The 19940-nt window shown below is 34.0% G+C and overlaps 1 protein-coding gene across 2 annotated transcripts in view; it reads left to right on the forward strand.

Annotated features, from left to right (window-relative positions):
• LOC132552727 (CNK3/IPCEF1 fusion protein-like) overlaps positions 1 to 19940 on the forward strand; it is a 77602-nt gene that overhangs the window by 46501 nt on the left and 11161 nt on the right. For both annotated transcript variants that reach the window (XM_060216921.1, XM_060216922.1), the window contains exons 12-17: positions 7486 to 7592; positions 11703 to 11769; positions 12281 to 12323; positions 13301 to 13455; positions 13743 to 13825; positions 19416 to 19484. In XM_060216921.1, the coding sequence (XP_060072904.1) occupies positions 7486 to 7592; positions 11703 to 11769; positions 12281 to 12323; positions 13301 to 13455; positions 13743 to 13825; positions 19416 to 19484 (524 nt within the window). The remainder of the gene's footprint in view (positions 1 to 7485; positions 7593 to 11702; positions 11770 to 12280; positions 12324 to 13300; positions 13456 to 13742; positions 13826 to 19415; positions 19485 to 19940) is intronic.

The raw sequence follows: 19940 nt of genomic DNA on the forward strand, positions 1-19940 counted from the left end.
ACACAATTAGATACTTCTTCATTTGGGTCATTGTATCAGAAGGTTTTGTCTGGTTTCAAACTCCATGCACTATTACAATGGGGGTGGAGTTTGTGGAATAGGGCATAATTCACACTGTTATATTGAAGAACAGGATGTGATAAACTTGAAAATATTACATTTTCAACCACACAACACATTTAGGGTTGAAAAGACAATGTAGTATTTAGAACTAAACTATGCAATATTTAGGACTATGCAATGTATTATTTAGGACTAGACAGCATTGTATTTAGGACTAGACATTAAAGTATGTAGGTTTATATGGTGTAGTACTTAGGACAGTACAGTGTAGTATTTAGGACTAATGTGATATTTAGGACTATAAAATGTAGTATTTAAGAATATACAGTGTAGTACTGAAGACAATGCAATGTAGTAATTAGGACTAGACAATGTAGTAATTAGGACAAGACGATGTAGTATTTAGGACTACATAATGTTGTATTTAGGACTATATAATGTGATATTTAAGACTAGAAAAATTAGCATTTAAGAATATACATTGTAGTACTTAGGACAATGCAAGTTAGTAATTAGGACAGCACAATGTAGTATTAGGACAAGACAATATAGTATTTAGGGCTATAAAATGTAATATTTAGGGCAATGCAATTAAGTAAATAGAACAGTACTATGTAGTACTTAGGACATTGCAATTTAGTAAGGACTAGACAGTATAGTTTCTAGTACAATACAATACAATGTAATATTTATATATAGACAACATAGTATTTAGGATAATACAATCTAGTATTTAGGACAAGACAGTAAAGTTTTAAGGTCTATCAACCATGGTGTTGAAGACATAAATACTAAGGACTTGACACTTGTGTTCAGGATTTGACAGTGTAGTATTTAGAACTATACAATATGATATTTAGGACTAGATAGAAAATGTAGTTTTTAGGACTATAAACCATGATGTTGAAGACATAAATACTAAGGACATGACACTGTTGTGTTGACACTCTCAAATTTCTTTCTAGATTTACATATGTACATAATATACTGGTATCTAGGACATTCAAACTTTAAAATCGCATATATCATAAATTTCCTTTGATAATCGAATGCCAGTTGACAGCAAAGGCAATGAAAGGGTCACTCAACATCTAAGGTGATTGGAGGTCTTACATGTATGACACAAGTTGTTACTGAAAAGGGCCACTTAACGTCTAAGGTGATTGAAGGTCTCACATGTAAGACACAAGTTGTTACTGATAAGGGCCACTCAACATCTAAGGTGGTCACATGACACCAGTTCTCATTTCTGATTGGATTACTCAACAGCTAAGGGAAGTGTTGTATAAGGCATTTGTCATCGTTCATAGAACCACTCTAAAGCCAATCCCCCTGATATTACAGTATTGGCTGATGATAGAGTTATATATGAATGAAGTGCAATTCAGAAATACCATCAAACTAAAGTGTTATTACTGGAAGACTTGGCAGAGATTCCACTTTGTCACATCATTCTCACTACAGTCTTACAAGATGTGTGTTAAGAGAAAAGCACTACTGAAAGCAACTAGTAGGAAGAGATACTCAGAGGACCTGAGAAATACAAACATGTAATTCTCCCCAGGCCCCATATTATATTTGATCAGAAAGTGGACTTCAGCAACACTTCATGAAATTGCAATGGTTGCAAAACTGCAAAAGTTCCATTTAATATTGAAGAATTCTGTTTTATTTGGTAAACAGCTTGATATGTGGTGTGATACAGTATGGGTGCAGATCAATACAAAGCACTATCAGCCTGCAAGTTCAAAAGTATCGGCAAAAATCCTAATATTATACTGTATATGTTCTTAAAACGTGATCAAATAAGATATGTATAACCCTGCATTTTCTTTGAAATCCAAAAACTATGAGATTGAAACATCATTAAAAAGAAAACTTTTAACATTTATGCTCTGAGTCAAGCTGACACATCTGACATTGATGTGGAGTTGTCCTATTACAGAGGTATTGAGATGTGAAGAATTTGATTTCCCTGCTGTGATAAAAACAATCTATTTGATTCCTTGCCTGCTTCAAGTTTAATTTAATTTTACTGAATAACCATAGGTGCCAAGTGAAAGGAAAAATGTCAAATTTAATTTGTTGCACAATTATACCTGAATTACATTTGACACTGCTGTGTGATATTTAGAGATAAATTGGGAATGAAGTAACAGAGGCAAGTGTTAACTGTGAGGTCTGACTACAATGGCTATATCTGACTGTTAAAGCAGTAGATGGAATAGTACATGTGACATCAGAGACAAAAACAAAAACAAAAAAGTATAAAAATATGGCCTTGTTATTGGTTAGATTTATGGCCAGGAGTTCTTAATGTTGATACTCTTACCTAAACTTGACCAATCAGGAGCCTTAGGATGACATTGATACTCTTACCTAAACTTGACCAATCAGGAGCCTTAGGATGACATTGATACTCTTACCTAAACTTGACCAATCAGGAGCCTTAGGATGACATTGATACTCTTACCTAAATTTGACCAAGTAGGAGCCTGGTTTGACATTTGATACTATTATCTAAATTTGACCAATCCAGTGCCTGGTTTTACATTGATACTCTCACCTAAATTTGACTAATCATGAGCCTGGTTTTATATTGATAGTCTTACCTAAATTTGACCAATCATGAGCCTGGTTTTATATTGATAGTCTTACCTAAATTTGACCAATCAGGAGCCTGGTTTTATATTGATAGTCTTACCTAAATTTGACCAATCAGGAGCCTGGTTTTATATTGATAGTCTTACCTAAATTTGACCAATCAGGAGCCTGGTTTTATATTGATAGTCTTACCTAAATTTGACCAATCAGGAGACTGGCCTTTACAATGATTGAAAGCAAGTCAGTAATGGAAACAAAATATTTTTTAGTTTCATTATATATGTCCATACAGTCATGTCAGATATTGGAGACTTAAATCATGCGTCTCATTTTTCTAAGAATCACAACATCAAAATGATAAAAATTAAGTCTGAGTGACTGAAATTGGTTTATCCACTTAAACACCTAATGTTACCATGTGTATCACCATATAAGGGTCCATCTTATTGTACTGTGGCATCTTTAGGCTGAACTGGCGTCTCCTCTGATGTTTTTATGGTATTTGATTGATGGCGAAATTGACTAGAGAGTAGTGTGTCGGTAGCTTCAGGAGAGACCTAGTTTGTCAAGTAAATATTCTAATGAATATGAATTGGATCACTACACACATACTGTCAATGCTATGTAGTATACTATCAGAAATTCAGCATGGTTGATGATGTAATGGGTCAAAAACAGTTGGAATTTTATTTTTGCCGTCATTAATAATTTAGTCCCAGCAGCCAGCTGTGTTTCGAAATAGGAAAAAAAAAGGGTTTTAAATTGTTTGTTTTGAAATTGAATTCTATGTATGATATATTGGCTTTGTCATGTTCTGTAATCGATCTTTATTCAAAAAATGTTTTTGTAATCTTTCAAACGGAAGATTGGAGTGAAGTTTTGGTTTGGTTTTGCTTTACATCCTATAAGCAGGCATGATATTGAGTAGAAGTGTGTACAAATCTGTTTTGCTTGATTTCAGAAGATAGTTGTGGGTCATTAAGTTAGATCATTGCTCTGATAATTAAGCCAATATTTTTTGATAAGCCCACCCATAACCATTACTTACAACAATATTTTCTGGATTATAAGCTGCACCTTTTTTCCGTGATTTGGGCATGCAGCTTACATACCAGTACAGCTTATGTGTGGTTAAAAAAATTTGGCAAAATGAAGAAAAAAAAATAGAACACAGGAAGCGTACACCAGTACGAGACGGTCCTTAGTTTTTATTAGTACATGCCCGTCATGTGTTTGTGACTGTAACAGATCGTCTAGAACTTCATTAAACACAGGAAGCGTACTACTACACCAGTACGAGGCGGTCCTTAGTTTTTATTAGTACATGCCCGTCATGTGTTTGTGACTGTAACAGATCGTCTAGAACTTCATTAAACACAGGAAGCGTACTACTACACCAGTACGAGACGGTCCTTAGTTTTTATTAGTACATGCCCGTCATGTGTTTGTGACTGTAACAGATCGTCTAGAACTTCATTAAACACAGGAAGCGTACTACTACACCAGTACGAGACGGTCCTTAGTTTTTATGAGTACATGCCCGTCATGTGTTTGTAACTGTAACAGATCGTCTAGAACTTCATTAAACACAGGAAGCGTACTACTACACCAGTACGAGACGGTCCTTAGTTTTTATGAGTACATGCCCGTCATGTGTTTGTGACTGTAACAGATCGTCTAGAACTTCATTAAACACAGGAAGCGTACTACTACACCAGTACGAGACGGTCCTTAGTTTTTATGAGTACATGCCCGTCATGTGTTTGTGACTGTAACAGATCGTCTAGAACTTCATTAAACACAGGAAGCGTACTACTACACTAGTACAAGACGGTCCTTAGTTTTTATGAGTACATGCCCGTCATGTGTTTGTGACTGTAACAGATCGTCTAGAACTTCATTAAACACAGGAAGCGTACTACTACACCAGTACGAGGCGGTCCTTAGTTTTTATTAGTACATGCCCGTCATGTGTTTGTGACTGTAACAGATCGTCTAGAACTTCATTTATAATTGTATACAGGATGATTTCAAAATTGAAATAAAAAAAAGACTCTCCTGGATTAAATGAATCATGCCTTTTAATATGAAACATGATAATGTCTTCTGAACTTTTACAGTTAATTTGAAGCCATAGCAGAAGTTTACAATAGCCTTTTGCGTCCTGGGATCGATAGGTCAACATCTTATAGGTCAAATTGTAGGATCACCACCATGCCTGTTTAAGATATGAATGGCTTGGTGTAATTACAAGAAGAAATAATATGGGACAGTAAGAATTTGTGCGTGTACAATCTGTTTAGACACCCCAATCAAACGAGTTCAATATTTTCTATTCACATTGTTTGAAATATATAAAAAGAATAAAGGATTATCTGTGGAAAATTCATTTGAAAACTTCATTAAATGTTTCTCTGATAATCTTGATAAATTGTCCTCCATTGTCTGTTATATCAACAACTTTGGTCAATATAAAGGTTACCTTTTCATCAGGAAGGGTGCTGCTTACATTCCGGTGCAGCTTATTTGTGAATCTAATGGAAAAAATCAGTGAAAATTGGCTCTGTGGCTTATGTACCAGTGCAGCTTATAACCCGGAATATAGAGTATTATCAGTGGTATAAAGTCTGTTCATATTACAGACACATGATTGACAATTTTGAGAGCCAAATGTTTTATTGTCATGTACCATCCCCGAGGTCCTTCTCTTGTTGCTGGATCTGAAATGAAAAAGATGTGACATCAAACTAGGTACATTTATGCCATTTATCACAGCTCTAAATTATCATGTTAACACAGAGAACAACTAAGTCCAGACAATTTGACATTTCAATATAATATCAAATAAAATTTCAATCTTAAAATGGAGCGGTTTTGTAGACATTCTGACTATATTTTTGTATTTCCTGTCTTGTCATAGTTAAATTTGAAGCCAGATTCTTCGATGATTCAGTTTTCTGAAGTACCTGTATAGGCAGATATATATACAGCCATGAAATATTCATTATGTAACAGTGTAAGTCGGAGCAGTACATACTAAGTGGGGACCTAATAGGATTATTTCCTGACTGTCTGGAAAAACAGAAAAAATCCTTTTAAGAAGCAATCACTGTAATTTTGTTGATTTCAAGTTTGTCGTAAGGACCTTATAGATACTACACTACACTTGGACTAGTCAGTCTTGTTGCTTGTGTATGTAGTAACATGTACTGTTAAAAGACTATGGGAGAAACTCATGATCAAGTCCTCTATTGGAGGTGTTTGGTAGGTATCATTTATAGGTAGTTATAGTCCTCTATTGGAGGTGTTTGGTAGGTATCATGTATAGGTAGTTATAGTCCTCTATTGGAGGTGTTTGGTAGGTATCACATATAGGTAGTTATAGTCCTCTATTGGAGGTGTTTGGTAGTTATCATGTATAGGTAGTTATAGTCCTCTATTGGAGGTGTTTGGTAGGTATCACATATAGGTAGTTATAGTCCTCTATTGGAGGTGTTTGGTAGGTATCACTTATAGGTAGTTATAGTCCTCTATTGGAGGTGTTTGGTAGGTATCACATATAGGTAGTTATAGTCCTCTATTGGAGGTGTTTGGTAGGTATCACATATAGGTAGTTATAGTCCACTATTGGAGGTGTTTGGTAGGTATCATGTATAGGTAGTTATGGTCCTCTATTGGAGGTGTTTGGTAGGTATCACATATAGGTAGTTATAGTCCTCTATTGGAGGTGTTTGGTAGGTATCACATATAGGTAGTTATGGTCCTCTATTGGAGGTGTTTGGTAGGTATCACATATAGGTAGTTATGGTCCTCTATTGGAGGTGTTTGGTAGGTATCATGTATAGGTAGTTATAGTCGTCCTCTATTGGAGGTGTTTGGTAGGTATCACATATAGGTAGTTATGGTCCACTATTGGAGGTGTTTGGTAGGTATCACATATAGGTAAGAAGATAAGAAATTTGATTTAAGTTAGGATTTGGCTTTAGCTCTTTAGACATGTTTACTTGTTTATACAGATCTTACATACAAATTATTGATACACGATTAATTAACCTGGCATACAAATATGTCCAGATCACGTTTAAATACACAACTGTACTTGTAAGGATGCACTTCAGTTTAAAAATAGATATGTGTTGATGTAAACAGGTTACAATTTTAATTCAGTTAAAAGGTACTGATTTTCAAAAAGTAATTGTTTGTCACTATGACATGTCAACAAAGAGACAATTTAATCTGAAAATCCTATTTTGTATGTGAATACCTGTACTGCCTTCCTGTTTTTACACCTGTATCACATTGTCAAAGTGTCACGGTCGATTGAACACCTGTAGCATTACTTGTGTTGTGTAGATTGTCAAGGCTATTTAGTGTGACTCCATTACTACCACTAAGATAGGCTGTATTCAGTTTTACCCACCATTGATAATGTTAAATCTTTAAATGGAGAACACAGGTGTTTCCCTATGTACCTGGTCTCGTGTCTTTCCAATTTAGATGTAAGTATTTATAGTCAAGGAAATAAGATTGTAACATTGACTACACATTTCATCACCAGGTGCCTGTACAATAGCTGAGTAGATGTGTGAATTGTCAGGGGTTTCCCTCGCTACAAATTTAGGAAGTTTACTGATGTCATTATTTCTGTCTCGTCATTATGATTGTGTCCAGCCTAAACATACAGTAAAGAAGTTTATTTATGTCAAGACATGCTCTTCCGTGGTGCTAGCATCTTGTGTCGTAATTAATGTTACCTGGTGAGATACTACCTCTGCTGTAAGTAAGCCATAGGTACATAATGTCACCTTCCTGTTACAGGACCCACCAGGACAACGCTGGAGTGCTAATAGCAGCCCCGGGTCCCAGAGACGATCAAATGCCTCCCTGGATAGTGTAGCCTCCTCTGTTGTAGAGGAATCAGCCAAGTAAGTCTGCATGTAGTATATGTCACTATGAGAACATGAATATGAGAGTAATGAACAGATGATATGTATTAGATCTGAATTAATAACTCTCTTGTCTCCATGGTTACTAGGTTTGTGAAATTATTTTCAGAGACAGAGGCTACCTTGATTGAGTCCGATTATTTCTAGTGTATCTTTGCTATGAAGAATTATCTAAGTGTTAGTATAGATTATTTCTGTTCGATATATATTAAGGTTTTCTTCATCTTTCATATTTTAGACATTTTCTTTATCTTGCTTTCTTACAAATACAGCAGTTCAGATTATCTTATGCATTATCTTTGTATCTCAATCTTAGATTATTTTTGTTTGGAATATCTTAATTAAGATCTTTATCATAATTGTCTTAATTTTTGTTTGTTTGTCTGACCTATCTTACCAGTAGTTCAGATTATTTTAGATAAGATAATCTTAATTTATCTTAGACCAGATTATCCAGATAATCTCAGTCAACATTTCTTAGTAGTAAGACCTTCTATGGTAAAAATATAGGTCACCATTACTATTATTAGATAGAAATTGACAGAATTATTGAAGTCACTAATCATCTAATACCTGCATTTCATAACCTATACTGAGACCTTCAACTTACTTAACATACACTTAGCATACATTTCTCATGGACCTACCAGCTCCTGAAACAGGCCTAATCAGTCTAGATTTTTCTCTACACCTAGAGCTTCATACAACTTTAGGATGGAAAGATATTTGTATTATCTGTCTTGATGAAGAACATACTTGAAACATTCGATTTACACAATGAACAAAAATGTGATTTGCAGAGGGCAATGTTGAGGAAAGGATGGGGAGGAATAATACTTGACATCAAAACATGTAGAATTAAGTATGTGTATAAATGTGGTATATTGTTGGTAGATAACAGAGTATGGTATATTGTGGGTAGATAACAGAGTATGGTATATTGTGGGTAGATAACAGAGTATGGTATATTGTTAGTAGATAACAGAGTATGGTATATTGTGGGTAGATAACAGAGTATGGTATATTGTGGGTAGATAACAGAGTATGGTATATTGTTGGTAGATAACAGAGTATGGTATATTGTTGGTAGATAACAGAGTATGGTATATTGTGGGTAGATAACAGAGTATGGTATATTGTGGGTAGATAACAGAGTATGGTATATTGTGGGTAGATAACAGAGTATGGTATATTGTTGGTAGATAACAGAGTATGGTATATTGTGGGTAGATAACAGAGTATGGTATATTGTGGGTAGATAACAGAGTATGGTATATTGTGGGTAGATAACAGAGTATGGTATATTGTGGGTAGATAACAGAGTATGGTATATTGTGGGTAGATAACAGAGTATGGTATATTGTTGATAGATAACAGAGTATGGTATATTGTGGGTAGATAACAGAGTATGGTATATTGTTGGTAAATAACAGAGTGTGGTATATTGTAAGTATTGTTGTACTATTGTTGGTGCATCAAGACAGAAAGATTTATTATTGGTAGATAAAAACATTTTGGTATGTAGTTCATAAAGAGTGGGTTGTATATTGTTGGTAAGTAAAGACAGAGTGGTGTAGTGTTCAGAGGTCAAGATCTTTAGGTAATTATTATGCCCTTGGGTGGTTTATTGTTTTTGTGCTGTCTGTTGTCAACATTAATCTTGCGCATTACTGTTGCACTGTTAGAGGTAGGGCTTTCATACCTGGCATGTGTGATCCTTGTGACAAGACCTTTCTGGTGGTACCAAAATATTTTACCATGTGACTTTTCCCTTTGACTTATATTTGAAAGTTTTTAACATTAGCCATAACCATTGCATCATAAAAGGTGTATGTCCTTCATATTTAGCATGTTTATTCCTTGTGACCAAACCTTTCTGGTGGTACCAAAATTGGTTACCATGTGACCTTGACTGTGACCTTTGACCTACGTTTGAAAGGGGGAAAATAATTACCACAGTGAAGACAAAAGTGTTTCTCAAAGTGTGCAAAAATTGCATGTAATTAACACATGCCTCACACAGTACAGTTTTGATGTACCACTTCAGAATTTTGTTACAACCGAGGGCATAGTGTTTCATGAAAACAACTTATTTGGTATGTGGTGTGGTAATTTGTTGATATAATGGAGATTTGGTGTATTTCAAAGGGAAAACAACACAGTATTTGCATAGGGAAGTTAACTTGCTGTCAGTTCAATGTTATTTTAGATTTTACTATCAGTCCATGTGATGGTAATGAGAAAATTGATAAACCAGGAAGTATGATGTGTTGTATATTTACATGGATCGCCCTGGACTGATACTATACACATAGGGATAAAAACATTTATCTCACTTAAAATACCTGTACAATGTACCTATCTGGTAAACATTGACAGACAAAGTATCAATTTGAATATAGGTTATGTAGATAATGCTAGTGGTTATGATTTTAATATTTATGACCAATAGAATAATAAAGAGTTGATTTTATGTTAACCTGTCATACCTTTACATGACACAATTGATTTTGGTGTATGAGTAAGGCTTTAATTACTGTAATACACAAATAACAACATACTTTGTCATATGCATTAGGAAAAGGTTTGGATTCTTTTATATCATCTTATTTGGTCAGTTAAGGACATTTCCCCTATATATGTGAAATCTATGCCTATGTGTTTCACATGTGCTTTTGGAAGGCTCTATTTGTTCAGGGTACCTCATTGTGATAGTGAGGAATTGATCCCAACTTTATAGTGTTATCACACTGAATTATCCTACTGAACTTAAGCAACACTGGGTCACATTTTATATTGATACTGGGCAAATCACAATATTGAATGTCAAAAGTAAGGATTAGGAACTTCCATATCTATAGACTGCAGTATGTCTCAGATAGGGTCAGAACCCAAGGCTCATTAACAATGATGCAGTGTCAAGGGACACATTAGGATAAAAAAAAAATGGTTATTTAGAAAGAATAGGAAAGATTAGACCCATAATTAATCACATGTTACGAATCATGTAATTAAGGACAAGGAGTGGTTAAATGATAGAAATTCACTAGTCATTGTGTGTCTTCTATTTGATTAAATCTCTGGCCATTTTAATACTGAATTACTGACATCCTAACAATTTTCACAATTTTCTGTTGATTTAGGCTGAGGCAAACCTTTGACAAAATCCTTTACTGACAAGATTTCTACTTCAGATTTAATCAAATAGGAAGATTCTGCAACAATTCATTAAAAAAACATATTCTTCAGGTATTTCGTAAAGTCTTACATCTAATGGACTTACTTGTGCTAACAGATTTTATTGAACTGATAAATCTATTGGGGTTGGTACATGAAGTTACAGAAAAACAACGGTGAAAGTTACAGAGAAACCTTACTTCCTCCTCACAGTCTACTCATACCCATACAAGTAGATGTGTTAGCCACATTTAGAAAGCAAACTGATTAATATTCTCCATTGCAGTTATGTCATACTAAAGACTGAAAGTGTTTACCATAAAGTAGGTAAATGTACTTCTGCCACAGTGTATATCTGTAGTATATCTTTATATGATGTATGATGATGTTCGTAAAACATGTGCTTCGCTAATGTCTATGCTGGATGATGGACTTAATATGATCTTGATTGCTCCATACAGATGAAATTTCATTGAATCTGTTCATAACTCATTCAGCATTATTGAGGCTATTGTTCAAAATGTTTTCTATTATTTGTTAAAGATATACATTTATATATATTATAGATACAGCTTCTGTTATAATTCAGCTTATAACTGAAAAACTACTTCTAAAATCTCATACACTAAAGAAACAATAGAAAGTAGATAATCTACTAAAGAAGTCTGTAAAGTGGCATGTAAGAATTCATTATCTGACAATTAAGGAGTTTAACAATAAAGCTCGTATTCATTAAATATACCTGAGCATTAATCCAATTGATTAATACATGGAAATGTAGATATGTTGCATATAAAAACTTTCTATAGTGAAAATCATTTATTTCTTTTATGAAATGTGTAAGACAGTCAATTTACTAACTTGAATCATTTTAACTCTTTCTTTACTTAAAATGCATGTTTCTGTTCATAGTTACAAGGTGGTAATAGTGAGTGGGGTCCCCCAGAAGATCCCTCTGGAGAAGACTTCCTCCATGGAGGTATGTATTCCAGTTTGTTACAGGTTTTGTTGCTATACGTAATTAATTACTACATTTTAACTGACCCTCTGACAGGTCAGATGTAGCTATAACATACAGGTATTAATATAGGTTGTTATGGGGAGGACTTATATACTAAAGACAGGTTTCTGAAAGGACCACAAAGAGAGTTATTGCCCCTTTTCAAAGTTTATCCCGTCCTGGACATATCTTACATTTAGATAATCCTCAATATGATTTCTAAATCAATATACATGCATATGAGAGTTCTGCTTGGAATTGTCATATACTAAAACAGTAACATACATCCCTTAATATATATATCTATGTCTTAATGCAGAGTTATTGCCCTTTGCACAGAGTTTGTCAGGAGGTAAATGACTATGGATTCCTTGCAAAACTTAGCCTTGCTGTTTTATATATTTGGTATAATAAGGATTTTTTTTATAAAACTAAATACCTGAAGCCTCTGTATTGAAAAGGTACAAATAAAATGTTTTCTGTTTGCTAGTCTGGAAATGTAATACTTCGACAGAAGAAAACCAAAAAAGTTGGTGAGTATCAGTTTGTTATGATAAAGAAAACAGTGTTTATAAGCATTAAATATAGAATAAAAGTAAAGTTTGTGAACATTATACATGTAACCCATGATGTTCTTAGTATCTGGCCTTATTTGACAAGAAAACATAATGGGCACATTATGATTTCGGACCACTAAATGTGTCTATTGTATATGCAGACATTCATGCATTCATTTTTGAGCACGCAGAATCTCCCAGTGAAAATTTAAAAAGTTGTCAAGTATACATAAATTTTGTCGGAAGTGATGTTTACGTCAACAATGATGAAAACATTGGTAAAAATATCTATAAATAAATTTGTTGACAAAATCAATGCTGTTTTTTGTTATGTGGTATTTTCTCGATTTTCTCAAAATGTTGATGAATTTTCCCAATTCAAAAGGCACAGGAGGTTAGTAAATAATGAGAACAAAAACACTGTAAATGTTTCTTTGTTAGAACATGTGGGCATGTTATCAAAATAACAAACACAAATTAGTGAAATGTCACAGATTTTACCTCCTGAAAGTATTTTATAAAGCTTAGGACTTCTCATCCTTAATGTGTTCCTTACTGATCAAATTCTAATACTTTGAATTATGTACTCTGTGACACTGTGACATTTTGTCACCTAAAGCATCCTGTACTGTATACTCTGTGACACTGTGACTTTTTGTCACCTAAAGCATCCTGTACTGTATACTCTGTGACACTGTGACTTTTTGTCACCTAAAGCATCCTGTACTGTATACTCTGTGACACTGTGACTTTTTGTCACCTAAAGCATTCTGTACTGTATACTCTGTGACACTGTGACTTTTTGTCACCTAAAGCATTCTGTACTGTATACTTGAGATTTCAGTGTCACACATTCTATATTCTGGTGATATCATTAGAAATACTGTGAAAGACCTTTAGGAGGTATAACCTCCTGATTGACATTGCGATGTGTAACCTTTGACCTCTTTCAGATCGGCGTGTGTCATGTAGAGACCTTGGAGAAGGTGACTGCCAGGGCTGGCTCTGGAAGGGGAAGAATCGCGGGGATGGACCACTGACCCGCAACTGGGTCAAACGTTGGTGTGTCCTTAAACATCAGAACATGTTCTTCTTCAAGGATAAGGAGGTATGGCTATACTGGGTTTTACTTCAACACACAAGGAGAAAGTTACATTACAAGTTGATTCCACTTAAAGGAGACAAAAAAATTGAACATGTGAATAATTGAATGTTTATAAGTTTACCAAAAGTCTACATTTTGTCTACATCAGCAATTCAAATGATTATTCACCTGTAGAATTTTTACGTAGGTGTGATAATACACCAATACCACTTAGTACTAGGGCTTTGTGCATTAATTGATAAATATGTGTAATTTTAGTGGTATATAATTACCTGTTAATGACCTTATAGGATATGAAGGCAGAGGGAGTTATACACTTACCAGCTTTCTTAGTGGCCCCTGTATCAGAAAAGGAGATCAGGACAAAAAAATTGTAAGTAAACTTCCATCATCGTGTTTACTTTCTAGCTAGAATCCTCTAGGCATTTTCCTCACAAATTGTTCTCAAATCTTAATCTACATCATTCATCTCCACTATACAACAGACTAATGTTAGTAGACAGAGGACCAGGTTTGTGTTGATCTTTCTATGGTACAACTCATCAGTTCTGTGTCCACAGACATATCATTACTGTTTAGGTTATTATATACCGGTACTTTGTTTTTAGGTCATCTGACCTGAAGGGTCAGGATTGGACATGACACATGAACCTATACACAGTGTTAATTCCTTGATGTAAAGTTGATGTAGGGGCCAAGTGAAAAGAAATGAAAAAGTTAAGAATATAATTACATGTATTTGCATGTAATGAAGAATATAAAATTGCTTATTAGATTGTTTTATTGATTGAGGCCAATTTTTCTACCTTGCTCATAATGTCCTAGTTATTTTATGGAAGTTGGAAGCGAACAGTGTGCTTATATATATAGTATAGCTGGTTCTTTGACAGGAATTATTTTGTTGCGATTTCGCAGTACATAAACGTGATGGCAGAAACTTTATGAAATAATAAGACACATGTGTTTTTCTGTGAAATGATGAGACGTGTGTTTTTTTCTGTGAAATAATGAGATGTGTGTTTTTTTCTGTGAAATAATGAGGCGTGTGTTATTTCTGTGAAATATTGAGATGTGAGGTTTTTTTGTGAAATATTGAGACACTTTGTGTATTAGATGTCCTGATACGTCCAGACTGCAGAATTGTTTTGTGTTAAAATCTAATATAATTGTTTCATAATAACATCATGAAATTTTGATCCCTGAGAATTACTAGCTAAATAATAAATTGTCCTGTCTTGAATTATCATCACTGCAGTGAATTAATTCTACAAGAATTTCAGTTGGAACTGATGAAAAAGACATGTTTGAGAATACTTTGAATGAGTTTTGTATTTAAGGGATCACCATTACTATTATAGATACCCTATTGGACAATTTTACAAACTGACTAGGGAGACATTCATATATCTGACAGATATTTTCAAACATAAGATTTGAATACATTTATAATTACTTCTGTTTAAAAAATAGGAAAAGTATGAGCAATATTTGCATTTGGCTGCATAACTGGATAGAGTTGTAAAGTACAATTATAGTTTTATTAAGAAATTAGAAATGATAGTTTTAATAACATTAGACATTATAAGTGAATGACACATTTATGTAGTTTTATCATCTTGTTTACTAATGCTTTCTGCCAGCACTGGGTAAGTACTGGAGTATCCAATATCACGGATTTCATTACAGTTTGATTTTCTTTTCATTCCACATGAGCTGTTTATAGCCTGTTCACCATGATATGTGATGGCAGACAAATGTTCAGCATAGTTCAACTAAGGAAATACTTAAAAAAACAACAGGATGGGCAACTGATTATTATACTTCCCAAAGGGAGAGCATATAGTAGCTGCTTTTTCTGTCCAGGGGTCCGTCTGTCCGCCTATCATAATTTAGGCATGATTTAAGAGTTATTGCCCTTTGTTATTTTTTATACTTAAATTTTGTCAAATCTAGCCATTTTGGATTTTTTTTTTTGGTTGGTAAATATTTCAAATACTGAAAACCTTCACATGCCTTGATGCAGTTATGTCAGCCATTTTGAGTTCTCTATTGCTTAATTTGAATTACTGGATTTAATGTTTTAAATTTGCCCTTAAAATACTGACATTTGGTAATATTTTCTTTAAAACTCTTACTGTCCCATACTTTAATTAAATTAAATGAAGTGAATCTTTTAAGATAATCAAACATGTATTGAGTATTTTCCTATATTATTCTGTTCATGTTCATTTTAAAATAATTCAATGAACAAAAGATATTTTCTTCAGATGTTGCCACCAGACATATCATGTTTATCAGGCTTTGAACAATACAATCAATATTTTTGACATAGAAATATTTCCATTTTGTTCTGCGGGAAAAAGGTTTGTAAGGTGGAATTGGAAACAAAGGGCTGACATTTGTTTTATCATTATACATTTTGTTTTCATTCAGTTTTTGATGTCATGAGATTTTAGTACAAGTTACATTTGCCAGGTATTGTAATTATGCATGTAACTCATATCAAATGGAAGAGATAAGTCTAGGTTCAACAAAATGCAAAAGTATTCAGAACAGGTTTATAAATTTCCAATTTGCATGAGAAATTTTTATATTTGTATTGGATGCTGTACACAATTTTATATATTATATTTTTTAAATGTTTCTCATACTTTTGGTGAAGCAGAACTCAATACATATCATTTTTTATGTTCAGTTATGACCAATCTATTTCAGACTCGGGCGTTCAGTTCTATCCCCTGTGACACATAATGTTGGATACAGTTCCACTGTCTCAGTAGTCATTTACATGTTAATTAAATTCATTGATTGCAGTAAAAGTCTTCCTCTCACCTTGTTTGATAGTATACTGATATTTTGACACTGTGTGGCAATTATAGCACTATGAACTTTTACTGGCACCATTAACACTTACTGTACCAGGCCTATACAATCTGATTCTTCATAAGTCTCTGTTGATGTCATGGTGTGGGGTGGGGGGATGTTACCAATGTCTGTCCTAGACTGAAGGGATTTCAATCAAACTTTACATTAAAGTAACCTGTGACATTGCCATGGATGAGTTCATGTTTCAGGTTCCAAGATCAAAGTCACCATTTCTTTTTATAGAAAATCATTAAACCTTTCAGTTTCACTCTTAAGTGACTTGGATTCATTTCTCAAAGTGGTATTGATCAAACCGTAAACTGTAAAAGTTCGAACAATATTAAAAGATTACATCAAATGACCTTGTGTTATAAGGTTGTGGTGAATATATCTAGATTCAAACATGATTGTATACATGAGAGCATTGACGTTCATGTCAGACCTACACTTGTTTTATGTATTGGATTATTTGCATATTTACTGTGTTTTCCTTCTTGATATTCACTTAAATCACACAAAAAATACCTACCCAAACTACAAATGAATCGCCTATCTACTGTTACCACAAGTCAATGAATCTTCTTAAAAAAATACCTACCTAAGCCTATCTACTGTTACCACAAGTCAGTGAATCTTCTTAAAAAAATACCTACCTAAGCCTATCTACTGTTACCACAAGTCAGTGAATCTTCTTCTTAAATAAATACCTACCTAAGCCTATCTACTGTTACCACAAGTCAGTGAATCTTCTTAAAAAAGTACCTACCTAAGCCTATCTACTGTTACCACAAGTCAGTGAATCTTCTTAAAAAAATACCTACCTAAGCCTATCTACTGTTACCACAAGTCAGTGAATCTTCTTAAAAAAATACCTACCTAAGCCTATCTACTGTTACCACAAGTCAGTGAATCTTCTTAAAAAAGTACCTACCTAAGCCTATCTACTGTTACCACAAGTCAGTGAATCTTCTTCTTAAAAAAATACCTACCTAAGCCTATCTACTGTTACCACAAGTCAGTGAATCTTCTTCTTAAAAAAATACCTACCTAAGCCTATCTACTGTTACCACAAGTCAGTGAATCTTCTTCTTGAAAAAGTACCTACCTAAGCCTATCTACTGTTACCACAAGTCAGTGAATCTTCTTCTTAAAAAAATACCTACCTAAGCCTATCCACTGTTACCACAAGTCAGTGAATCTTCTTCTTAAAAAAGTACCTACCTAAGCCTATCTACTGTTACCACAAGTCAGTGAATCTTCTTCTTAAAAAAGTACCTACCTAAGCCTATCTACTGTTACCACAAGTCAGTGAATCTTCTTCTTGAAAAAATACCTACCTAAGCCTATCTACTGTTACCATAAGTCAGTGAATCTTCTTCTTGAAAAAATACCTACCTAAGCCTATCTACTGTTACCACAAGTCAGTGAATCTTCTTCTTAAATAAATACCTACCTAAGCCTATCTACTGTTACCACAAGTCAGTGAATCTTCTTTAAAAAAATACCTACCTAAGCCTATCTACTGTTACCACAAGTCAGTGAATCTTCTTAAAATAAATACCTACCTAAGCCTATCCACTGTTACCACAAGTCAGTGAATCTTCTTCTTAAAAAAATACCTACCTAAGCCTATCTACTGTTACCATAAGTCAGTGAATCTTCTTTAAAAAAATACCTACCTAAGCCTATCTACTGTTACCACAAGTCAGTGAATCTTCTTCTTAAATAAATACCTACCTAAGCCTATCTACTGTTACCACAAGTCAGTGAATCTTCTTTAAAAAAATACCTACCTAAGCCTATCTACTGTTACCACAAGTCAGTGAATCTTCTTTAAAAAAATACCTACCTAAGCCTATCTACTGTTACCACAAGTCAGTGAATCTTCTTCTTGAAAAAATACCTATGTTTGATGTAGAACTGTTGCCAGCAGACCACTAAGCTGTCCAGGTAGTAGCTGTAACCTTCTGGTGTACATAATGCATTAACACAGATAGAACTTTTATATAGATAGTACACAAAATCATTTTTTGAGTTAGAAAAATGATATACCAATAAGGTACAAGTACCTTGTGTTGTAAAATCACAAGACTTGAAGCAGTTACTACTACACTGTTATATCAAATAGCAACAGTCATTGAATTATTAATCATGATGAATGCTTTCTGTTGTTCAGGAAATTGTTACAACACAAGTATTGGACAATATATGTCAGAGCAATATTGTATTTTATCATCAAAATTTGCCCTTTGAGCAGTTTTTCTATGCAGACTAATGGGTTGGGTTCTGATTTGATATCAGTTAGTCTGAAATTCATGTTGGGGAGTCGTGATATTTGAGATGTGTGGACCGCTAATACATTGACGGATGTGGACAGAGATAAACAATGTCAGTAACACCTGATATGAACATATAAAATGTGTTTTGATGTCCAGAATCAGCACATAACTTCTCTGTTTGGCTATTGGTTTCAATGAATTGTTGTTATATGAGTATTGAACAACAGCACACAATTGATAAAGTTGATAAAGAGGCTTTCAGCACTAAATGAAGTAATCATAACCTACAGACATACAAACCAGTTGTTACTAAGCTATTGTCAAGTTCCCATGCCTGTCAGGTTTCAGGTCTCTCAGATGTTATCACACTGATATAATTATGTTTAACAATTATTTTTTTTTAGATTTTTGTCATTTATTTAATTATTATCTTTGATCTTGATGAAGGCTGTATACATAGCACATGTTGGATGTTTAAATTGAGTCATGTGTTGCTGCAGAACTGAATAACTAGATTGTCTGTTACTATGGTATCGATTTGAAAGATCAAATATTTCCTTATGTTCAGCCTTGTAATAACAAAAAACACTGATGGTTGTTTGTTTTCTTAAAAGCATGGAAGGCATAATATAGCAATAATTTAGTTATAACCATTAAGTGATCTCCTTGATACTCGAACATTAACTCTGGTTTTGATACACTACTGTTAATAAATAAACTGGTCCTATATATCATATCTGCCCAATTATTTCCATTCTACTGTAGAATTATTTTTAAATTTACAGAATTTGATTTTATTAATTCATGTCTTGTTTTTAGTGCATTCAAAGTTCATAACTCTGGAACGACCTTCATATTTGCCTCAGAGAGGATGGAAGACATGACCAAGTAAGTGTCCTAAAACACAACATAAAATGGGCAGGCTTTGTGTGTATGATATACAGGTTTTGTTTGTATAATGATGTGCAGGCTTTCTATAATGATGTGCAGGCTTTGTGTGTATGATGATGTGCAGGCTTTGTGTGTATAATGATGTGCAGGCTTTGTGTGATGATATGCAGGTTTTGTTTGTATAATGATGTGCAGGCTTTCTATAATGATGTGCAGGCTTTGTGTGTATGATGATGTGCAGGCTTTGTGTGTATGATATACAGGCTTTATGTGTATAATGATGTGCAGGCTTTGTGTGATGATATGCAGGCTTTGTTTGTATAATGATGTGCAGGCTTTCTATAATGATGTGCAGGCTTTGTGTGTATGATGATGTGCAGGCTTTGTGTGTATAATGATGTGCAGGCTTTGTGTGTATAATGATGTGCAGGCTTTGTGTGTATGATGATGTGC

Source organism: Ylistrum balloti, unplaced genomic scaffold (genome assembly GCF_031769215.1).
Source record: "Ylistrum balloti isolate Yb309-2 unplaced genomic scaffold, AGI_CSIRO_Ybal_v1 Utg370274, whole genome shotgun sequence".
NCBI classification, from domain to species: Eukaryota; Metazoa; Mollusca; class Bivalvia; order Pectinida; family Pectinidae; genus Ylistrum; species Ylistrum balloti.